Source organism: Galeopterus variegatus, unplaced genomic scaffold (genome assembly GCF_000696425.1).
Source record: "Galeopterus variegatus unplaced genomic scaffold, G_variegatus-3.0.2 Scaffold59, whole genome shotgun sequence".
NCBI lineage: Eukaryota > Metazoa > Chordata > Mammalia > Dermoptera > Cynocephalidae > Galeopterus > Galeopterus variegatus.
Window position 1 is genome coordinate 472,497 of NW_007726170.1, and position 22,564 is coordinate 495,060.

Genomic DNA, 22,564 nt, shown 5'->3' on the forward strand with positions numbered 1-22,564 from the left:
GTTAATAGGGTAGATATTAACCACAGCTTGCCAACCGGAAAAGGTCACAGGTTAACTTCAGGACAATGAGAACATGGTCCCAATCTGATAACCTGATACCAAAAGGAGGAAGCACGAGCTTATCACCTGAGACGTGCTAATGAAGAAAAAAAAACTGGCTTCCCCTGTCCTTTTTGAATTATTAAGCTTGCTGATGTAATAAAAAATAGTAGCCAAAAAACCCCTGCAGAGAAAAATCTAAATAAAAGGCATTGTCTCATGCTCTACTGCGCTCCTGCTGCAACATGCTGACAGCCCGCAGAGAGAGAACATGCATACTAATGCACTGAGGTCTCTGTCTGTGTTTTTTATTTTCACCGGCTTCCTCATCCCTCTTTCAAGGACTTGCAAACTCGACTGGAGCTGGTCTCCGGCATCTTTTATTATACGTAATGAATAAATTACAGAGGGATTTCAGTGAAATATCTTGTCCACTGGTCCTGCCTTGGTTTGGGACCTCATTTCCCCTCTCTGCTTGATTACTAAGCACTCTCCCCACCTGTCCGCCCTGTATAGTGCTGCCTGATTAAGCTTCCTAAAGGTGACTTCTGATGTTGTTCTAGTTCTCTTGATGTCATTAAAGATTCATCATTTTTAACCTTTAAGGTTTCCCATTAAAAATGCAAGTTCTAATTTGAAGAATAAAATCTCTGTTTGTGTTAACATTTCCTTTTTCTGATTATAAAAGCAATATCTATTTATCATAGAAACTTTGAAAAAGCATAAAAAAGAAAATAAAAGACACCAATAATTCCACAACTTTGAGAAAATTTCTTCCAGTCTTTTCCCCCCTGCTTATAGATGGTGTAAACTGGTACAAGCTCCCTGGAGAACAAGTACAGTACATAGCAAGAAGGTGACTTCACGGACTCATTATCTTGCATGCAGATTAGTACAACCACCCAAACACTAGATACAACATTCTCTGCTCCAGTTTTGCTCCCCTCCAACACATTCCCCCAGCTATCTCCAGATTCATCTTTTTCAAACGCAAATTTGATCCACAAATTTTTAATAGCACCCATGGAGGTCAAGACCCTTTCCAATGTGACTCCAGCTTCAAATTGTCTCTTGCCTTGCTCTGTGGCATTCTGAGCACTAGCCAAATTAACTTTTAGGCTGCCTTTTCTTGTTCCGGGGCCTTTGAGGCCTCTGACTTCTTCACGCTTCTTCTTCTTGCTTACTGATTAAAATCTATATATATATTTTAAGATTTGGATCATGTATTTTCTCCTGAAGGAGGGTCAGGTGTCCTTCCTAAATGCATACATAAACCACCAGAGTATATTGCTGTTGTGGCATTTGTGATACTCTGACATAATTAGCTTCTTATACTTCTATTTCCCTGACTGGTTGTGGATTCAGGTCAAGGTAAGGAATAAACTTTTTGTTTCAATTCATGACAGCAATCCAAGGCCTTTATTAATTACAAATAACTCTTTTATAAAGCCTTGCTGACATGATGTATAAAGAATATTCCAAGTCAAAAGTGAAGACCAACATGCTGGCTTTAGGTGTTTTATTGTTTTTATTTAAACTGGCATTCTACATACAGAAAATGTACAGGTTGGTGAATTTTCACAAACCAAAAATACTCATGTACCCAACAAGAAAAAATTATTACCAGCATGCCAGAAGCCTCCCTCATACTCTTTTCTATTGGAGATTCTGTGGTTTTTTTTTTTAATTGTAAATTAACAAATTATAGTTGTATATATTTATGGAGTTCAAAGTGATGTTATAATATTTTTAAAGTATCATACAGTAAAATTGACTTTTTTTGTGGGGAGTGTATAGTTCTATGAGTTCAAACACATGCATGAAAATATACATGTAACAACCACCACAATCAGGATACAGAACAGTTCCACCACCCCGAAATTTCCCTTCTGTTATCCCTTTATAGTCATACCTTCTCCCCATCCCTTATTCCCAGAAACTACTGATCTGTTCTCCATCACTACAGTTTTCTCTTTTCGAGAATGCCCCATAACTGGAATCATACAGTATGTAACCCTTTGTGACTGGCTTCTTTCACTCAGCATAATGCCTTTGAGATTCATCTCAGTTGTCATGGGTGTCAACAGTTCATTCCTTTTATTGTTGAACGGTATTCCATTTTATGGATGTGCCCTAGTTTGTTTACCTGTAAATAGACTTTTAATCTTACTACTCCAACTTCTTCCCAGTGTCTAGCACTATGCCTTTTAAATCAGTAGGTGCTCATTCATTACTTGTTGATTGGCTGAATGGGATTTATAAGCCATATAGGAGGTGAAATCACTGGGGGCATAACTAGAGAGAGATTACTGTAATAATTCCTTCTTATTAAGGTCCAGGCCAAGCAAGCTATTACATTGTAGGATGAGAGATGTTAAGATATAGAGGTAGTACAAATGGATACATTTTTTTGTCAATAAGATTGGTAAAGATTAAAAACAAAAAAAGGAGCCGAGCCCGTGGCGCACTCGGGAGAGTGCGGTGCTGGGAGGGTTCGGATCCTATATAGGGATGACCGGTGCGCTCACAGCGCTCACTGGCTGAGTGCGGTGCGGCCGGTCTCAAAAAGGACAAAAAAAACCCCAAAAACAAACAAAAAAACCAAAAAAAGTAATACTGACTTTGAATATTTGTAAGCAACTAGCATTAAATATATTTCACTGGTGAGAGTATAAATTGGCCTAACATTCTTGGAGCATAATTTAACAGTATCTATTAAAAGCCTAGAAAGGGTACATACCCTTTGATTCAGCAATGCCACATCTAGGAATTTACCCTAGAGAAGTCATCTGAGGGGTACAAAGAAACCCACATACAAGGATACTTATCAAAAAACTATAAAACAAAATTGGAAAGAACTTAAACAGCTAACAATCGGGTACTGGTTAAGTAAATTAGGATATTAATTTCTTTATGTACTCTTTATTAGTTTTAACGTTCTTAGGCTAAATCAAAATTCTTATCCTTGTTTTCAAAAGGACCAGCATGGTCTGCCCTGCCCATCTCTTCAGCTTTACCTTGTACTACTCTCCCCCTTTGTCTCTATGATTTAAACACACCAGGATTCTTGGAGTTCCTCAAATATGCTGTGCTCTTTTCTGCCACAGGGTTGGAAAGCATATAATTTCCTATTTCTGGAACACTCCCCCCAATTCTAACTTCTAGTTTCTTCTCTTCATTCCTCAGATCTAGGCTCAGGGTTACTTCCTCAAAGATGCCTTTCCTTACCCTAGGTTAAGATAAGTTCTTCTGTTATATACTCTAATAGGGTGCATGAAGGAATGAACGAACGTTTCACCTAAATGGTGGAATACTATACAGCCATTAAGAAGGATAATGTAGATCTAGTTATTTGCTTAGAAAAATTTTTCCTCCTACCAAATATGATGTTTTTTTCTTATAATTACATGTATTTGTATGGACAAAAAAAGAAAAGTCTGCAAATATATATACCAAAATGTTAACAGGAGTTATCTCAGGCGAGTGGGATTAGGGAAGACGAACTTCTAATTTTTATTATGGTTTTCTTTGTTTAAATAGAATTTTATAATTTTTATAAATATAAATATACAAACCTATTTATTGTAAATATAAATATAAAATAAATATAAAAGTATAAATATAAATAAGTTTTATAATCTACATGTAAAATTATCTGCATAATAAAAAATGTTTAAAAAATATATTTAAAACATTTGATAAAATGGAGTAATAAGTTGGATAGCTCATAAAGATTGCTAGTGCATACCTTTAGTTCACCATTAAAAACCTCCTCAATGGATTTGATCAGCTTCTCAATGACAGCCTCGCCCAGGGGCGCCTCGTGGGTGAGTTGTCTGAAGTTATCTGTGAAGGACTCCTGAGAAAGTCCAGGGATGTCAGAGATATCCAACTCTAATATTGAAAGAAAGATACCAGATGAAGCCTCTGTACTGTGTAAAGTGTTTAGTGAAGAGAGAACCACTGGACATCAGGACAGAAAGTTCCTGTTCTTACTACTTGCTCTGCGGTCTTCACCAAATCCCTTTCTTTCTCTGAATCTCTTTTCTCAATTACAAATTCAGTATTCTCTAAGGGCCTCCTAAGATACAAAAACCTTTGGGAGTGAGCTATATAGCAGAATGGTTAAGAGCATGGACTTAATTTTTCTCTATTTTTTTTAATGAAATTTTTATTTTTACTTTTTAATTTTATTCTTTAAAACATTTAAAAAATATTTATTTAAATATTCATTTATTTAAAAAATTTAAAAATTTTAACTTATCATTATACAATGTAGTTGATTTTCATGTCCCTTTACCAGTTCTACATTCCCCTTTACCCCCTCCCCTCTCCCCCGTCTACATCATATTTGTTCACTTGTCTTAACAAGTTCAAGGAATTATGATTGTTGTATCTTTTTCCCCTCCTTACCACTTATTTATTTGTATATTTGTTTATTTATTTATTTTTAGCTCCCACAAATAAGTGCGAACATGTGGTATTTCTCTTTCTGTGCCTGACCTGTTTCACTTAATATAATTTTCTCTAAGTCCATCCATGTTGCTGCAAATGGTAGTATTTCATTCTTTTTTATAGCAGAGTAGTATGAAATTAAAAAAATTTTTTTTTCCTTGTTGGTACAAACCCTTGTGTTGATCACAGGGAGAGGGAACTGCTCTGCTACGTATGAAACCCGACCCAGAAGCAAGTTGTCTGCAAATGGTTTTGCACCAGGTTCCCCACTTGTGCTGCCTGACGGGAAGAGTGTGGACTTCAAATATATTTGAGATTACCTTGAATCCTGGCTCTACCACTTATTAGTTGTATGACCTTTATTAAGATAGTTTGCCTCTGGGAGCCTTAGGTTTACTCATCTGTAAAATGGGGTTATTGCAAGGACTAAATGAGGTAATATATGCAAATAACTCATCCCAGTATTTTCACATAGTAAGCACATAAATGATAGGTATTATGATTCAGACTCAAAAGTCTATGACTCTGTTATGACAAGAGTTTAAAGTATAGTAGTAGCCCCTTGTTGATACTCATCTCTTCCCAGCAGACCAGGCTGCAGTGAATGCTGGAGGATTTCCTTTCAATCTGGGGACATGCTTGGATTAAGAACACAGGCTCCAGAATCGGCCTGTCTAGGCTCAGATCCTGGCTCTGCCTCTTTCTAGCATTCCGACCCTATGTGACCTTAGTTTCTCTGAGCCTATTTCTTCTTTTCCAAATAGGGATAATAGAATCTACCTCAATTTACAGAGATAGTACTGGGGCTGGCTGGTTAGCTCAGTTGGTTAGAGCACAGCCTTATAACCCCAAGGTCGTGCGTTTGGATCCCCATACCAGCCAGCCGCAAAAAGAAAAAAAAAAAAGCAGAGCTAACACCAAGGAAGTGTCCCCAAATATTATTTCTTTGTTCCCTGAGTGACAATAAATACAGTCACATCATTTTCCTCTTCATGTAACCTTACCCTTACTTCTTCTATTTTCTAATATAAAATCCCTTCTTTCTATTTGGCTAATAGTCTTATTATTTCCTCTTTAACACCTCTATTATCTGAGGATTTCTACAACTCTACTTTTTGGTCTCCTGAATACCTCTTCTGCAAACTCCTCCAGTGCCCTTCCACATTCTCATCATCTACTAATTGCGATAATTGAAACATGTTCTCATTCACCTCTGATCTTCGCACAGGCTGTTTTTCTGCCTGTGTTTTTCTCTTTCTTCTCCCCTTCCCTTACCTCTCTTTGCCTTGCTAACCCCTACTCATCTTTCAGGTCTCAGCCCCAGGATGACTTTCCTGAGTCTTCTTTTTTTTTTTTTAAAGACTTGTAGCTGGCCTGTATTTGTTGGGGAGACTGAACACATTTTATTTTATTTATTTATTTTTATAAGGGTAATTTATTTATTTATTTTGTTACAGGTAAGGGGATTGCAACCCTTGGCTTGGTGTCGCCCATACCACGCTCAGTCAGTGAGCGCACCGGCCATCCCCATATAGGATCCGAACCCGCAGCGGGAGTCCTGCTTCGCTCCCAGCGCTGCACTCTCCCGAGTGAGCCACGGGGTCGGCCCTCCTGAGTCTTCTCTTTGCCCATTTTGGCAAAGTATCCTCTTAGCCACTAATATCCACTCTGCCCCATCACACGGATTACACTGAGTTCCAATTACTTGTTATCTATAAATACACTGTGTCTGTCTGTTCACTGCTATATCTCCAGCAGCTAGATCAGGTTTAGAGCACAGTAAGGCTTCAATAAATATTTGCTGAATGAATGTATGAATGAAAGAATGTAGTTCCTCAAACACACAGGTCTTTCCTGTCACATGCACATGCTGTTCCATCTATCTGGAATGCTCTTCCCTCTTCTCACATGGGTTACTCTTTCATATCCCTGAAGCCTCTTTTAGAGTTATATAGTATCACCTCATACAGGTGTTCTCTGACAACCATAGTTTAAAGTAGGTTCCCATTTTCCTTAGTCTTTGTCTCAGCCTCTTGTTTAATTCTTCTACAGCTTACTAGATTTGTAATTACTTTAGTTACTGTCTACTTTTTCAGGTTGATTTTATGCACTATAATGTAAATTCTGTGAAGGCAGGGACCAAGTCAGTCATGCTCACCTTGTAAGCCCAGCACTTGGTATTCAATAAATGCTTGTAGAATAAATAAAAGACAGTTATTCTGCAGCCTGATCCAGAACCCACCTTCTGCATGAAGTCTTTCCACTCTATGTCAGCCACACCTATTTTTTCCCTTCTCAGAATCCCTCTAGCACTCACACTCTGCTGCAGAGTGTGCAGGATTGTCTGTTTAGTTTGGTTTCCTATACACCTAGATTAATGTAACTTATCTTATTTTGCGAACTGTATTCCAAAGTCTCAATGTCAGGGATCAAATTCACTGTTAAGGTCTAGTCAAGGGCTGGTCACCTAGTAAGTGCTCAGTCAATGTCTACTGGCTTGACTTGAAAAGAGATTCTCTTCTTCCTTCTTCCCCCTCCCCCCATTTTTCTTTAATCATTTCCTCTTTTTACCTGTAAGTTCAATGCTACTTGGGCCTTTTTTAATGTCATCTAAGTTGCTCAGCTGCAAATCCACACTTCCCGAATCACTGTCAGAAGCACAAGGGATCACTATTTTTTCCTGACCGCAGATCCTAGGAATGAAGAGGGGATTAGAAAAATTATAGATTTTTAGGACTGCTTCTGTCTCATCATTCAATTAAAAGCCTAAATGTCACCTTCTCAGAGAGGCATTTATTGACTACCAATCTAGATTAAGTAGCCTCTCCCCATTCTAACCCCACAGTTACTTTCTTTTTTTCATAGTATTTAACCATCACCTACAATTATATCCTTCATTTGTGCTTATTTGACTGTTTTCTATCAGGCTGTAAGCTCCATTAGAGGAGAAACTTTGTTTACATGGTCATAGTTGTATCCCCAGCACTTAGCATATTACTAGCTCATGGGGAAGAATGGATAGTTAAGAAATACTATGCTGCCGTTAAAAACAGATTGAGCAGAACCGCCCCCCCTTCCTCAACCCCCGCTTATGCTTTCCTACTTTTTCTTTTTTTCACAGCACATAACACCTTATATCATACAGTTACTTCTGATTTTCATTGTTTATTATCTATTTTCTTCCAAGGATCTTTGCCTATTTTGTTTATAAATGCAGCCCAAGAGTCTAGAACAGTGCCTGGCACATGGTAATGCTCAATAAATACTGGTAGAATAAATGACTGACTAGATCTTTATTTACTGAATATTTAGCATAGATTAATGAATGAAAAAGCAAGCTGCTGAACAGTGGTTATGATATGATCCAATTTTTATTAAAACAAAATATTTCCACAAATGTGATTTGTGTGTACACACACACACACACACACACACACACACACACACACACACACACACACACAATGTTGGGATACACATAGAAACGTATGGAATTCAAACCAAACATCTATGGAGTGGAATTGTTGAAAGAAAAATTTAGTTTTAAAACTTCTATATTAGGGCCGGCCCATGGCTCAATTGGGAGAGTGTGGTGCTGATAACACCAAGGCTGCGAGTACGGATCCCTATATAGAGATGGCCAGTTAGCTTACTTTGCAGAGTGTGGTGCTGACAACATCAAATCAAGGGTTAAGATACGCTTACCAGTCATATTTATATACGGAATAAAAAAAAAAAAAAAGGGCCGGCCCGTGGCTCACTCGGTAGAGTGCGGTGCTCATAACACCAAGGCCACGGGTTCGGATCCTATATAGGGATGGCCAGTTTGCTCACTAGCTGAGCGTGGTGCTGACAACACCAAGCCAAGGGTTGAGATCCCCTTACCGGTCATCCTTTAAAAAAAAAAAAAAAAAAAAAAATTAAAAAAATTAAACAACTTCTGTATTGCTTGAATTTTTTTATATTGGCATGAATATTAAATGTTGACAAAGACATGCAGCAAATAGAAGTCTTATAAATTGCATTTGGTAGAGTAAATTGGTACAAACACTTTGGAAATAACTTGGCCTTACTTAGTAAAGTTGAAGTTGTGCATATACTATGACTTATTATTCTACTTCTAGAAATGTATTCCAGTGAAACTGTTACATACATGCACCAGTAATGTGTATAAGAATCTTCATAGCTGTAGTCTTCATAGTGAAAAACTGGGGACACCCAATGGCGTATCAACAGTAGAATAGATAAACTGGTATATTCATCCAATGCAGTACTATTTAGCAATGAAAACGAATGAGTTCTAGCTATATACAATAAAATAGATAAGTCTTACAATGTTGAGGGAAAAAAGAAAGCCACAGAAAATATATGAAATAAATTACATTAATATAAAGTTAAGAAGATGAAAAACTAAACAAATACTGCTTGAAGTTATAAACATACATGGTAAAACTATGAAGAAGAGCAAGCAAATGATATAATACACAGGATAGGTATCGCTCAGAGGGGAGAGAAGGAAATGAAATGGGTAGGACCAGGAAGAGGACTTCAAAGTTATGGTTATGTTCTTTCTTTAACAGGATGGCAGACACAGTTTCATTGTGTCATTATTCTTTCTTCCTTATACTTTTTAATAAATATTATGTTTTTATTTAGTCAATATTAAATAAAACAATTTTGGGAAAAAAAACCCAAAGCAATAAAGTTTGAACTTTTTCTTGTGTGCATAAATTTCTTTAATAAAAAAAACCCATTTAATTAAAAACAAACAAACCCTCTAGGAGCAGAATGGTTGGGTTGTATGGTAGATTATATAATTTACTTTTCAAGAAGCTGCCAATCTATTTCCAAAATGGTTGTACCACTTTACATTTCCACCAGCAGTATATAAGAGTTCCAGTTGCTCCACATCCTTGTCAACATTTGGTACTGTTGGTTTTTCATATTAACCATTGTGGTGGATGTGTAGCCTCATCTCACTGTGGTTTAATTTGCAACGATGTTGACCATCTTTTCACGTGCTTATTTTCTATTTGTATATCTTCTTTGATTAAGTGCCCATTCAAATCTTTTGCCTATGTTTTTATTTTTGGCAGCTGGCTGGGATGCGAATCTGACTTTGACTTTGGTCAAACACCACCTTGACTTTGGTGTTACAAGGTGGCACTCTAACCAACTGCACTAGCCAGCAAGCATGCCCATGGTTTTAATTGGGTTGTTTGCAGTGGTATGCTGGCAAATGTTTAACAACAGGTTCTCTAAGTGTAGATATTGAATGATGGTAGATTTTTTTTTTTACATCATAAGAGTAATCGAAACAACAAAGACATATGTTGAAACTTCAGAAGTGACTTCTTTTCTGAATCAGGCAATAGTTTTCAAATGCTAGAAGATTTCCTCAAGTTTTTGTGCCATTCACGAAATGTAAAATCTACAGACATGACACACTTTAAAGTTTAATCTCTATTAACATTTCTGCAATCTTTAATTTTAGACAATCGACAAAACAATAAATCAAGCTCTGGTTTGTAACATTTGCTGACCTTATGGTATAAATACTCTTGTCATGACCAAAAGCAAGCTACCAATTTTGCTTTGGAAAGAGATGTGCAATAGCATACCACCATATAATATTTCCCCAAACAGGGACAATAGATATAAGCAACCACAAAAGCACAGACAATGGTAAAATGTAGTAAAAGAATTAGAAAATGGTGAGTTTTGTTTTCAGTATACTTTATGTCATTTTAGTTCATATAATTTAATTTTCTAAATAGCTGTATTTAATCAGTTTGAAAAATTCCTGAAAATTTAACAATTGACTCTCTCAATTGTGGGGCCATCACACCACTGGTGGTCTGTCTTATTACTGAATTGGAAGTGTTCTTTATATATTCTAGATCAGCACTGCCCAACAGAACTTTCTGTGATAATGGAGATGTTCTATAATTTTGTTCTGTTTAATACAATATCCACTAGCTACCTGTGGCACTGAGCACTTGAAATGTGGCTAGTACAACTAAGGAACTAAATTTTAAATTTTATTTAATTTTAATTAATATAAATATCCACACGAGGCTAGTGGCTACCATACTGAACAACACAGCCTAGAAAGAACTCCCCAGTTTGAGATAATATTTGGGACAATAATAAAGATAATAACAAGTAACCATATTGGGCATACTTTATTTACATGTTTATAGTAGTTAAAAGCACAGATTCTGGAGTCGGACTGCCTGGGTTCAAATCACAGAATGGTGATAAGGAGTAAACGGAATAATGTATGCAGAGCATTTAGGACAATGTCGGGTTATATTGTAAAATCACAATAATTGGAACTGGTTATTAGTACCGTGTTCTTAGATGAGTCACTACCATGTTTGAGGCCGTTAAATCTTAATATCTTCCTCAGTTATTAACAACCGAAGTGATAATCTTTGGACGAAATTGTCATAACTTTCGAAAAAATTCCCTTCGAACATTGCTCTCTCCTCCCCACCAGACCCTTCCAGCACCTTTAAAATTGGCCGGGCTGCGGAGAGACGAGTGAGTGACAGCGCGATCGGCCAATCATCGCGACTGGCCAATCAGAGGCGGCCCCGTCTCGGGCCCACCCCCGAGGCCTAGTCCAACCGCGTCCCGGAAGCTCCCGGAATGGGACCGTTGAGAGACGGTCGGTTCCACCAGGGCCAGGGCGCGGGGGTGGGGTGGGGGAAAGGCCGGTCTGTACGCGAGAACTGTGAGGCCCTGTGCGCGCGAGGACCGGAATCTCGGCCTTGGCTGGTGAGGTCGGCCAGGCCCAGCGGGACCGCAGGGACTGACCTGTGCCTAGATCCCATCGTGGCACGCGGAGCCTGCCGCGAGTCCTTGGCGTCCTCTCCGGCGCGCTTTTGGAGCCACTTTCCCGAGCGGAAGTCAGCTTGCGGCTCGGGCTCTGCAGGGACCTGCTCGGAGGAATGGCGCTGCCGGGTGAGGAGTTGCGCACGGCTCAACAACGGGCCGCCGTGGCCGGCACGACTTGGGGAGCGGGCCGTCGCTCGCGGGAGGCTAGTGCCCGCCACTCGGGCTCGGGCTAGACCGGATCCCCTTCCGCTGAAGGGCCGGGGCAGGGGCATGGGCTCGGGCTCGGGCTCGGGCTCTTTCGGGGTCGAGGGTTTGACGGAGGGCTGCCAGCTGGTGGGAGTGCCCGCTACTAGAGGAGGGGGTTGGTGGGGTGTAGGTGCCACGCGGAGCTACGGGTCCCCCCGAGGCCCAGCCGGGGGGACCGTGACTGCGCTTAACCCTAGGCCTGGCTTCACTCATTCATTTGACCCTTGCGGGCTTCCGGGCCAGGCGGCCTAAGATCTGGTCCCCGCGCCGCCCCTTTGTGTGAGCTTTTGGCCAAATCGCTCTTCTTCGGGCCGTAGTTTCTTCTTTAGTGAAAGGGGCAAGAAAATCACTCATCTCTCTATGGGAGTTTAGAAGGTTTAAGTTCTGAAGTTAGACTCCGGGTGCAAACTTGCAGTCTGCCAGGTATTCGTTATGTGTGAGCCAGAGCAGGTTACTTAAGCTCTCTGCATCTCAGTTTCTCATCTATAAAATAAGTTAGCCGCATGATCTGCCTTATAGAGTTGTATAAAATGAGATAGTCTCCGTGCATGGTTTAGAACAGTACGTGGCACTAAGTAAGCACTCAAAGTTAACTGCATTGGTAGTTACTGAGTGGACACTATGCAAGATGGAATCTCATGTAGTCTCATCACAACTTGGGAAGTGTGTACTCATGTTGTTTCCAAATGAGAAGTTGGAATGCCAGAGAAGGGAAGTAACTTGCCCAAGGCAACACGATGAATGAATCAGGGGTTCACTGCTTCATTATTTGCAAAGTCAAGGATAGTAAAAAGGTTAAAAACAGACTTTGGATTCAAAATGTCTGCAGTTTGATTCTCAGTCAATTATGTGTCTTAGGGCAGGTAACTACTTCTGAGCCTCAATTTTTTGGTCTGTAAAAGGCAGACCACTTGGATGTTGTGAGGATTTAATGACTCAGTGAGTGCAAAGCATTTAGTATAGTACAAGCCTAGTCAACACCTGTTGAATGCTCAATTTTTAGGCAAAAAAGTTACTGCTGTTTTTAAACTGAGGTGGAAAGATTAGGATTCTGTCACAGATGCTGGTTTATGGGAATTTACAGTCTAGCTGGGAAAATGCTAGTCATAGTCATTCACTGCTCTAAATATATTGAGTGCATGCATGTACACAAGGCATTGGGGATTCAGCATTAGTACCTTGACTCTTTCTCTTACATCTTTCCATCCACTAGCAATTCTGATAGGCTTTAACTCTGAATTCTAGCTAGACTGACTGACCACTTTTCATCACCTCCATTGCTGTCACCCTGGTTCAGACCACCGTTATCTTTTTGGTTGTATTATGGCAGTAGTCTCCTAATTGGTATCCTACTTTCTGCCCTTGCTCCTGAATAGTCTATTATTAACACAGTGATCCTGTTAAAATGTAAGTCAAATCACTTCTCTGCTCAAAACCGTCCAGTGACTCCTATCTCAGTAAAAGCCAAAGTCCCTATGGTGGCTTACAAAGCCCTCTGGATTTGGTCTCTGCTATCTCTGTCACCTCATCTCCTACTTCTCACCCCTTGCTTATCCCACTGTAGCCATACTGTCCTTGCTGATCTCAAAAAACACCTTATGTGCTCCTGACTTAGAGACCTTGCACTTACTTTTCTGCTTGAGATAGTTTCCCCCTAAATATGTTCATAACTTGCTTCTTTTTCAGGTCTGTACTTAGTATCTTTATTTCTTTCTTTGGCCTTCAAACATTGCCATATTTAAAATGCAGCCATCCTCAGATATCCCGTCTGTGCTTTATTTTTCTCCATAGCACTTTCTACCTCCTAACATGATAAATAATGTTTCTTAATTATTTTGTGTGATGTCTTTGCTCACCAGAACACAAGCTCTATGAGGGTGGGGTTTTTGTTTGTCCTTTTTCCTGCTGTATTTTTAATGTCTAAAATAGTGCTTGGCATACAGTTGCATTCAAATATATATTTGATAAATACTCCACATTATAGACCTCTTTCTATTTTTTTAAAACAGCTTTCCCATTCTTTAGGTTAATACACAAAGGGACACACATAGAATTAATGATCATAGAAGAATGATTCTCTGAGTTACTCTTAGTGTAGGCATCCCTTCTAAAAACATTCTCCCAGAAATAGTGGAGTGTGAACTCTATAGTGTTAGATCTGAGTTTGAGTCCAAGACTCACAATGTGCAAGCTACTCTGGTCCTCAGTTTTCTTATGTGTAAAATAGATGTAATAATATCTTTCTTAAGTATTAAGTTTAATTTGACACTCATAGGCAAAGGATTTAGAACCATTAATGTTAGCCTTGTGATTGCTTATTATTGCTGTCACTTGGGTGGTAGACAATTCACTTATCATGAAGCAGTCCATTCAAAAGTGATTTTTTGTTTTGTATTTTAAATGAAAAGTAGAAATGTACTACTCCTACAACTTCTTTCTGTCCTGTGGGGCATTGTAGATGGAAATTAATTTTTCTTTCCATTTTTTCAGCAAATATTTATTCGGTACTTACTATGTGCCAGGCAGTGTGCAAGATTTGGAAATACTGGGATGAACAAGAGAAACAGTATCCTCATGGAACTTATAATTTAGCAAAGAAATCAGACTTTACACTATTATAGTTGTGAAAAATACTCTATAGAAGTATGGATTGCTGATATGACAACAATAATAATAATGGTAGTAGAAGTAGTAGCTAGCATTTATGTAGCATTTCTTATGTGCCAGTCACTATTCTAAGATCTTTCTATACTAACTCATGTAATCCTCATAACATAAGAAGAAACTACTATTATTCTACTTTACACTTGAGGAAACTGAGGTACCTGCTGGCTGGGTAACTTTACCACAGCCACATTGTTTATAAATGGCAGAGCTAGGATTTAAACCTGGTCCCAGAGGCCAGTTTCTTCCCTACTTTACTGTACTGGGGACCTAACCCAAAGGGCTATTAGGGAGGGCTTCTTGAGGAAGACGTACTTTAGCTGAAATCTGAAAGTAAAAATTCAGCAAAGTTGAAGTAAAGGAAAGCATGAAAAGTGCTGAGTAGGAAAGAGTATGGCTCCTTAGAGGAACAGAGGACGGCAGAGAGCAACAGATGGTGGAAGAGTAAGGGAGGAGATCCGGTTGAGAGGTGGGCAAGGCATGGTTAGGATTCAAGATAGAGTCTGTCCTAAGAGCCATAGGACTTAAGGACATCCTTTAAATGGGAATGGTGTGATGAGTCCTGTGCTTTATTTTATTTTTTTTTATTTTTTTGTCTTTTGTCTTTTTCCGTGTCCGGCAACGGATCGCAACCCTCAGTGTTGCCCCCGTACCGGACCGGGGACCGGCAACGGGATTGCAAACCTCGGTGTTGCCCCCGCGCCTCGCTCAGCCAGTGAGCGGGAACCGGTCTGTATGTGGGATCCGAACCCTCGGGCGGGAGCGCCGCTGCGCTTCCCAAGCGGCGCACTACCCAGTGCGCCACCGGGCCGGCCCCCCTGTGCTTTATTTTTTATTTGATTATTTTTGGTGGCTGGCTGGTAAGGGGATTCGAACCCTTGACCTTAGTGTTATCAGCACCATGCTCTCCCAAGTGAGCTAACTGGCCAGCCCTAGTTCTATACTTTAGGTGCTTGGAGGCTGCTGGGAGGACTGTCCTTCTAACAGTTGAAGGCCAGTCTCACCACTTCCCCAAGGCTCCTCTTCAGGTTAAACCTTCCCAGTTCCTCACCCTTCCCCACATGATTTGTTTCCCAGACCTTGGTATGCATCATCACTAGGAATATGCATAGAACTTTGGAGTAATGTGGAGTGTATTTAATAGTCTTTTCCCCCCAAGGTTCAAGCACCGTCTTCCTGTTGGCCCTGACAATCATAGCCAGCACCCAGGCTCTGACACCCACTCATTACCTCACCAAACATGATGTGGAGAGACTGAAAGCCTCGCTGGACCGCCCTTTCACAAATTTGGAATCTGCCTTCTACTCCATTGTGGGACTCAGCAGTCTTGGTGCACAAGTGCCAGATGTAAAGGTAAGGCTGCTTTTGTCTTGGGGGCCAAAGTGGTTCAGGAGAACCTTCATCTTCTCACTTTGTTCCTTTTGGGTACTTCAGAACTAACTCTTGCTCATTTGAGGATAACCAAGGTTAATCTAGTATAAGAAATACTCATTTTAGTCTGACAGATCTTTTTCTGGGAGAGATGCCTAATGTGTGTTTAGGACTATGCCAGGTGTTTTTAGTGGAATATAAAGAGCAAGTCACAGATTCTTTAGAAACATTTACCAAAACTCTGAGTTACGTACTTATGTGCCCTAGGTGTGAAGCTGATAAATAATAAAGGAATTCAAGGTGGGGGATCCTCACATTTATTAAACCGTGATAGTCACTGCATCGGGCAATGTTGATATACTTTTTGGACTTTTGATGAGGAAAGTGCATCATAATTAAAACCTTTTCTGGATTCAGAAATAGTCAAGTGAATTTACATTTTATTCATTACAATAATATGGACAGCTAAGCTAAGAAATTTTCCTGTGCCAGGTTTCTCATATATGTCTTAGTTTTCTGTGACGACATAACAGATTGCTATACATTTAGGATCTTAAAACACCACCCATTTATTAGCTGTAGTTTTATGGGTCAGAAGTCTAGACAGGCTTACCTGAGCTCTCTGCTTAGTGTCCCCTAAAGTTAAAGTGTATCGGCCAGGTTGGGCTCTTATTTGAGGATCTGGGGAAGAATCTGCTTCCAAGTTCATTCAGGTTGTTGGCAGAATCCAATTCCTTATGGTTGTAGGTCTGAGGTCCCCATTTCCTTGCTGGCTGTCAGCCAAGCATTGCTCTTGGCTCCTTGGGGGTACCCACATGTCTTCTCACGTAGCCCATTCCACCTTTAAACCAGTAATGGCACGTTGAGTCCTTAAGCTGCAAGTCTCTCTGACTTCCTCTTCTGCCAGCAGCTGGAGAAACTTTCTGCTATTAAAGGGCTCACCTGTTTGGGTCAGTCTCATCTGAATAATCTCTGAATTTTAAGGTGAACTGACTTGGGGCTTTAATTACACATGTAAAATCCCTTCATATCAGATTCTAGATTTGTATTTAAATGAATAATCAGTGGTTGGAAGTCTTGGGGTGTTTGTGCACCATATTTAGATTTCTACCTACCATGTCTTGTATTAGCATAGAAACAACTCCAAATCTCAGCAGCTTATGACAAAAGTATGTTTTTTACTCATACTGTATGACCATTGTGGGTCAGCTGGAGCTTTGCTCTGTGTTTCTTCAGTCCAGGATTTAGCTGATGGAGCAGTCTCTACCTGGAGCATGTGCAGAGGGCAAATGAAAGCATGGCTTTTAAAACTTGCTCAGGGGCTGGCCCGTGGCTCAGTCGGGAGAGTGTGGTGCTGATAACACCAAGGCCACGGGTTTGGATCCCATATAGGGATGGCTGGTTGGCTCACTTGGGAGAGTGTGGTGCTGATAACACCAAGGCCACGGGTTTGGATCCCATATAGGGATGGCTGGTTGGCTCACTTGGGAGAGTGTGGTGCTGACAACACCAAGTCAAGGGTTAAGATCCTCATACCAGTCATCTTTTAAAAAAATGAAAAATAAAAAATAAAACCTGTTCAGAAGAGATACATGTCACTTCTTTTTAGCTTTCTCATTTTGTTGTCTAATGTGAGTCACATGGTCATGGCTGTGTTCAACAGGTCAGAGAAATATAATCTTACAGAGGGAGGCAGAGCATTTGGGTGAATGGCAACTCATCCAACTAACCTCTTAAGTCTTTGTCTCAGTGCTGTCCTGCGATCCTCCCTGGGTCTGGTCTCAGAGCTGTTTGCTTCCTTCAAGACTAACAGTTCCTTTTCTGAGGAAAATGGTGAGCACCCAGACCCACTGGATTGACAGTTTAGCCCACTTTATTATGAACTCCTCATTTGAGCAATTGTTGAGCCCCTACGCTGGGCCCTGGGTGTACAGTGGTGAACCAGTCATGATCACTGCTTTCAGAGAGCTTTCAGTCTAGTGGAAGTTAAAAGAATAGCTCAAACTTTCATTATGGAAGTTTTTAAACATTCACGAAAGTGGAGAGAATATATGAGCTTCCTTGTACCATCTTCTGGCTTGAACAATTATTCATATTTTGCCATTTCTATTAAATTTACTCTCCCTCTCCTTTTTAACATTTTTGCTGGAATAATTTAAAACAAATATCAGACTTATCATTTTATTTGTATCTCTTAATGGGAACTTTTTTTTTTTTGTCTTTTGTCTTTTTCCGTGTCCGGCAACGGATCGCAACCCTCAGTGTTGCCCCCGCAGCGGACTGGGGACCGGCACCGGTACTGCAACCCTCGGCGTCGCTTCCGCGCCTCGCTCAGCCAGTGAGCGGGAACCGGTCTGTATGTGGGATCCGAACCCTCGGGCGGGAGCGCCGCCGCGCTTCCCAAGCGGCGCACTATCCAGTGCGCCACCGGGCCGGCCCGGAACTTTGTTTTTTTTAAACAATAATGACAGCTTTCAGTCTAGTGGAAGTTAAAAGAATAGCTCAAACTTTCAGCTTTCAGTCTAGTGGAAGTTAAAAGAATAGCTCAAACTTTCAGCTTTCAGTCTAGTGGAAGTTAAAAGAATAGCTCAAACTTTCAGCTTTCAGTCTAGTGGAAGTTAAAAGAATAGCTCAAACTTTCGCAACGGGATCGCAACCCTCGGTGTCGCACCCGCACCTCGCTCAGCCAGTGAGCGGGAACCGGTCTGTATGTGGGATCCGAACCCTCGGCGGGAGCACCACCACACTCCCAAGCAGCGCACTGTAGCAGTGTGCCACTGGGCCGGCCCAACAATAATTCTTTAATGTCAGTTAATTCCTGGTCTATGTTCAGTTATCTCAAATTGTCTCAAAATGTTTTTTAGTTAGTTGGTTTGAATCAGGGTCTAAATAAGGCCAACACATGCATTTTGTTGATATCTTTTCAGATTCTTTTCACCTATAGTTGTTTCCATTCCCTCTTTTCCCCCATACCATTTATTTGTGGAATAAGCCAGGTCACTTGTTCTGGAGAATTTTCCACATTCTGCCTTTGATTGATTGCACCTTCGTGATGTTTTTGAATGTATTTCCTAATCTCTTGTGTTCCTGTAAATTGATAATTTGCTTTTGAGGCTTAATTATATTCAGGGTCAATTTTCTTGGCAAAAATATTTCAAAGGTGGTGCTGTGTACTTCCTATCAATAGATACATAATGCATGCTTATTTCACCTTTACTGATTATAAAGTTGCAGTGGATTAAGTTGTTGTCAGACTAAGCTTTCTCTTATAAACAGTATATAGTAGAGACTTGTTTTTTTATCCAGCCTTATAGCTTCTATATTTTAATTTTTTAATTTTTTTTTAATTTTTTTTTTTTTTTTTTTGTCTTTTTTTTTCGTGTCCGGCAACGGATCGCAACCCTTAGTGTTGCGCCCGTACCGGACCAGGACCGGCAACGGGATCGCAACTCGGTGCCGCACCCGCACCTCGCTCAGCCAGTGAGCGGGAACCGGTCTGTATGTGGGATCCGAACCCTCGGCGGGAGCGCCGCCACGCTCCCAAGCGGCACACTGCAGCAGTGCGCCACCGGGCCGGCCCGTAGCTTCTATCTTTTAATTGGAGAGCTTATTCCATTTATATTTAATGTAATTATATTGTTGGGGTTAAGTCTACTATCTTGCTATTCAGTTTCTATTTGCTTATCTATTTTCCCCTTCCTTTCATTTTAGATTGAGTATTTTTTTAATATTCCATTTTTCTCTTCTGTTGGCTCTTTAGTTCTACATATTTAATGTTTTTTAGTGGTTGCTATACAGATTGTAATATACATCCTTAATTTATCACAGTATACTTTATGGGGCTGGCTGATTAACTCAGTTGGGTATAGGATGGTGCTAATAACACCAAGATCCTGGGTTCAATCCCTGTAAAAAAAGAAAAGAAAAAAAAAAAAAGATAAAGCTATGGTAGGAGACAAGTTTAATACCTTTAATTTTGTCCTGGCCAGAACTGGTAGTCCCAGTTGATGTCTTTCACTCCATTTCAGTTGTTAATTCTTTTCGATTCTCAGAATGTTCCCTTTTTGCAAATGGGCCAAAACGTCTGTGTTTGTTTACGTTATTCAGTAGTCTTCGAGAGTTTCTTTGCTTTCTGGCATGACATGAGATGTTCTTGGCTTATCTTTTATATTTACCACCCCAGACTGGAATCAGTAATCAGTATTATTTATTGAGTGCTTCTCATGTGCCATGTACCCTAGATATGTTATCTTGAGATAATTTTTATAATTCTGTATGGTCAGAGTACTATACTGTAATAGAGGAGAAAATGAAACCTCAGAGGATAAGTAAATTGCTCAGTGTCTGCCAGCCATCCTCTGAATATTGTGTAGCAGAGGGTTTGACAAATGATGGCCCCCAGGACCAAATCTGGGTTGAAGCCTGTTTTTGTAAATAAAGTTTTATTGGAACACAGCCATATCCATTCATTTACATATTGTGTATGGCTGCTTTTGTGCTTTAACAGGAGAATTGAGTTGTTGCTAGACTGTCTGGCCTGAAAGCCTAAAATATTTACTAGCTGGCCCTTCACAGAAAAAGTTTGCTAATCTATGCTATATGGGATCCAGCTTATTCAGATTTCTTCCCGACAGTCATCTCTTGTTTCTGCCCAATGTTTTTTTCCTGTGTGTGACTAACTGAGGATTTTTCTTCATGATCACTATCTTGTAAACTCTCAAAGTGAATGTACCTTCTAATAAAGTTAGTTTATCTCAAAAGGAGGAGCACAGGCATCAGAGTCAGGTAACCAAGCTTTTAATTCTGCTTCCACCTCCCTGTAAAAGGGAGTTATAATGCCTACTTCACTGGATCATTGTAAGGATGAAGTGAAACCATGCTATGCCAACCAAAGGCTCTTCAAATGGCAGCTATTATTGTTGTTATTAATATTACAAAGTTTTGGTTCTATTTATAACTTACTAAGGTGAGTTCAGACATTGCCTGGCACATGTTGGTGGTATTTGTGGTGCCCTTGGCCCTCTGCCCAGGTCTTTACAGTGTCTGTAAAGGCCCCGAGGGAGAGAGAAGGAACAAATTGGGGGACATAGAGTGGAGCAGTCTTGAGTAGTAGAAGTTTTGTATTGTAGGGTGGAGGATATAAAATTGGAATATTAGGTTAAGATTAAGTTTTGGCAAGGTTTGAGTGCATGAGGGAAGGTTTCTACTGGTGATTTTCAAACTTTCCTGGAACCGCAGGATTCAGTGTAGGGGGGTCATGGAGGAAGGAATGAGGCACTCTCACTTCATACAGAGCAGTGCCTTATCTTTGTCGTGATTTGGAGTTCCACACGAGATTCAGGTTGAACACACACCCTTAAAGGTGTTCTGTGCTGATGAGTTTGAGGGGACACTGGTCAGGGCTGAAGATGTAGATTAAAGAGCCATCCGGACAGTTGCACTGCAGTGTGAATTAGGATAATTACATGATGAGGCCAGCTGTGGCTTTATGTTTATAACACAGACTCTAAAGTCAGACGCTTGGCTTCAAGAAGTTGACTTCAGAACTTTACAACCTGACCTGTACGGTTTACCCTTCAGAATTTTTGTTTTCTCATCTGTAAGATGGAGATAGTAATAGTAATAAGCTCACAGGTGATGTATGTAGGCTAGTTAGCATGGTGATGCCATGTGATAAGTATGTAGTATTAACTCTTAGTAGTAGTACGATGATATAATAGTTAGCAGTTGGTGTACATTGATCAATGTTTTATTTTTTTTCAAATTGTCATCCCCACTGCCTGCCATACACCTGACACACAGAGGGTGTTCAACAAACATTTTTTTGAATGAATAAATTGTAAGCTTTAGCTTAATAGAAATGGGAGCTCTCTAAATGTGCCTGTTAATCAGAAAGTAAATGGGTTAATCACATATTTCATTCTAATTACTCATGATATGTGCTGTGGTGATTAGGTGGTGTGTGTATTATAAGCGATGAAAGTGAATTGTGTGGATACTTCAGAGCTGTTGAATTTCCTCATTAAATGTGCACACTAAATAAATCCATTGAGAGAAAGTGTCTATTACTGTCACTTCCATGTAGTGGTATGTATCCTTCTCAACTGTTGTTCCTTTCAGTTGAATAGAGAGACCTCCCTCAGCCCTGCCAGGTGCACTGGGTTGGTTGTTCTCACATATAGATCCTTGGGGAAGGTTTTCGTTATTTTGTTACAAGAGGTTTTAGCAGTAAAACTGGGAAAGAAGGGTTTTAATGAAAATATGAGAATAAGAAAGCAGCTCTGCAAACAGTGTAGAATGATAGAGTGAGCATCTTTCATTTTGATAGTCAGGTACTGTATATGTATAAAATATAAACATATCAAAATGGTGATTTGGTAGGTATTATTGTCTAGCTTTTTATAAGATTAAGAGCATAAGAACAAGGGGGGTTGTTTTGTATTCATTTTAATGAAAATATTAACTAAATGGGATGCATACTGTGGCAAAAATCATGATGGTAGTATTCAAATGACTGAAATCAGCAAACACTTGTAAACAGTGTTCATGGATTATTTGTGTCAGTCAGGCACTTTCCTATCTGTAAACTGGGAATAATAATACCCACCATATAGAGTGTTGTGAGGGTTAGATGAGATAATAAGTTTAAAGTGCATAGCATAGCGTCTGGCACATGGTGAGTGCATATAAAAGTAAGTATATTTGTTTGGGGGTCAGGCAGTCAGCTAGTTGCTGGGGATACCAGAGAATGAGACATTTTTTCAGGCAGTAGTCATTTATGGAGCATCGACTATGTGCTATGCATTGTGGGAAGTTCAGAGAAGACAACAGAGCTCATTATCTAGTGACAGATTAGTATCATACTAATACAGAGTGCTGGGTACAAAAAGGCACATATAGTTTGTGGAAAATACTGTGGGAGACCAACAGAGGGACCCAGCACTCA

General features: G+C 40.0%; 2 protein-coding genes across 4 annotated transcripts in view; one reads left to right on the forward strand and one right to left on the reverse strand.

Annotated features, from left to right (window-relative positions):
- Positions 1 to 11,609, reverse strand: part of MROH8 (maestro heat-like repeat family member 8) — a 56,844-nt gene extending 45,235 nt beyond the window's left edge. For both annotated transcript variants that reach the window (XM_008575431.1, XM_008575438.1), the window contains exons 1-3: positions 11,317 to 11,609; positions 7,066 to 7,187; positions 3,788 to 3,933 (exon numbers count right to left, since the gene is read on the reverse strand). In XM_008575431.1, the coding sequence (XP_008573653.1) occupies positions 3,788 to 3,933; positions 7,066 to 7,187; positions 11,317 to 11,609 (561 nt within the window). The remainder of the gene's footprint in view (positions 1 to 3,787; positions 3,934 to 7,065; positions 7,188 to 11,316) is intronic.
- RPN2 (ribophorin II) overlaps positions 11,136 to 22,564 on the forward strand; it is a 63,150-nt gene continuing 51,721 nt past the window's right edge. The window contains exons 1-2 of one of the 2 annotated variants that reach the window (XM_008575421.1): positions 11,136 to 11,463; positions 15,407 to 15,600. In XM_008575421.1, the coding sequence (XP_008573643.1) occupies positions 11,451 to 11,463; positions 15,407 to 15,600 (207 nt within the window). In that variant the 5' untranslated portion in view covers positions 11,136 to 11,450. The remainder of the gene's footprint in view (positions 11,464 to 15,406; positions 15,601 to 22,564) is intronic. The other variant, XM_008575410.1, reaches the window with a different exon arrangement.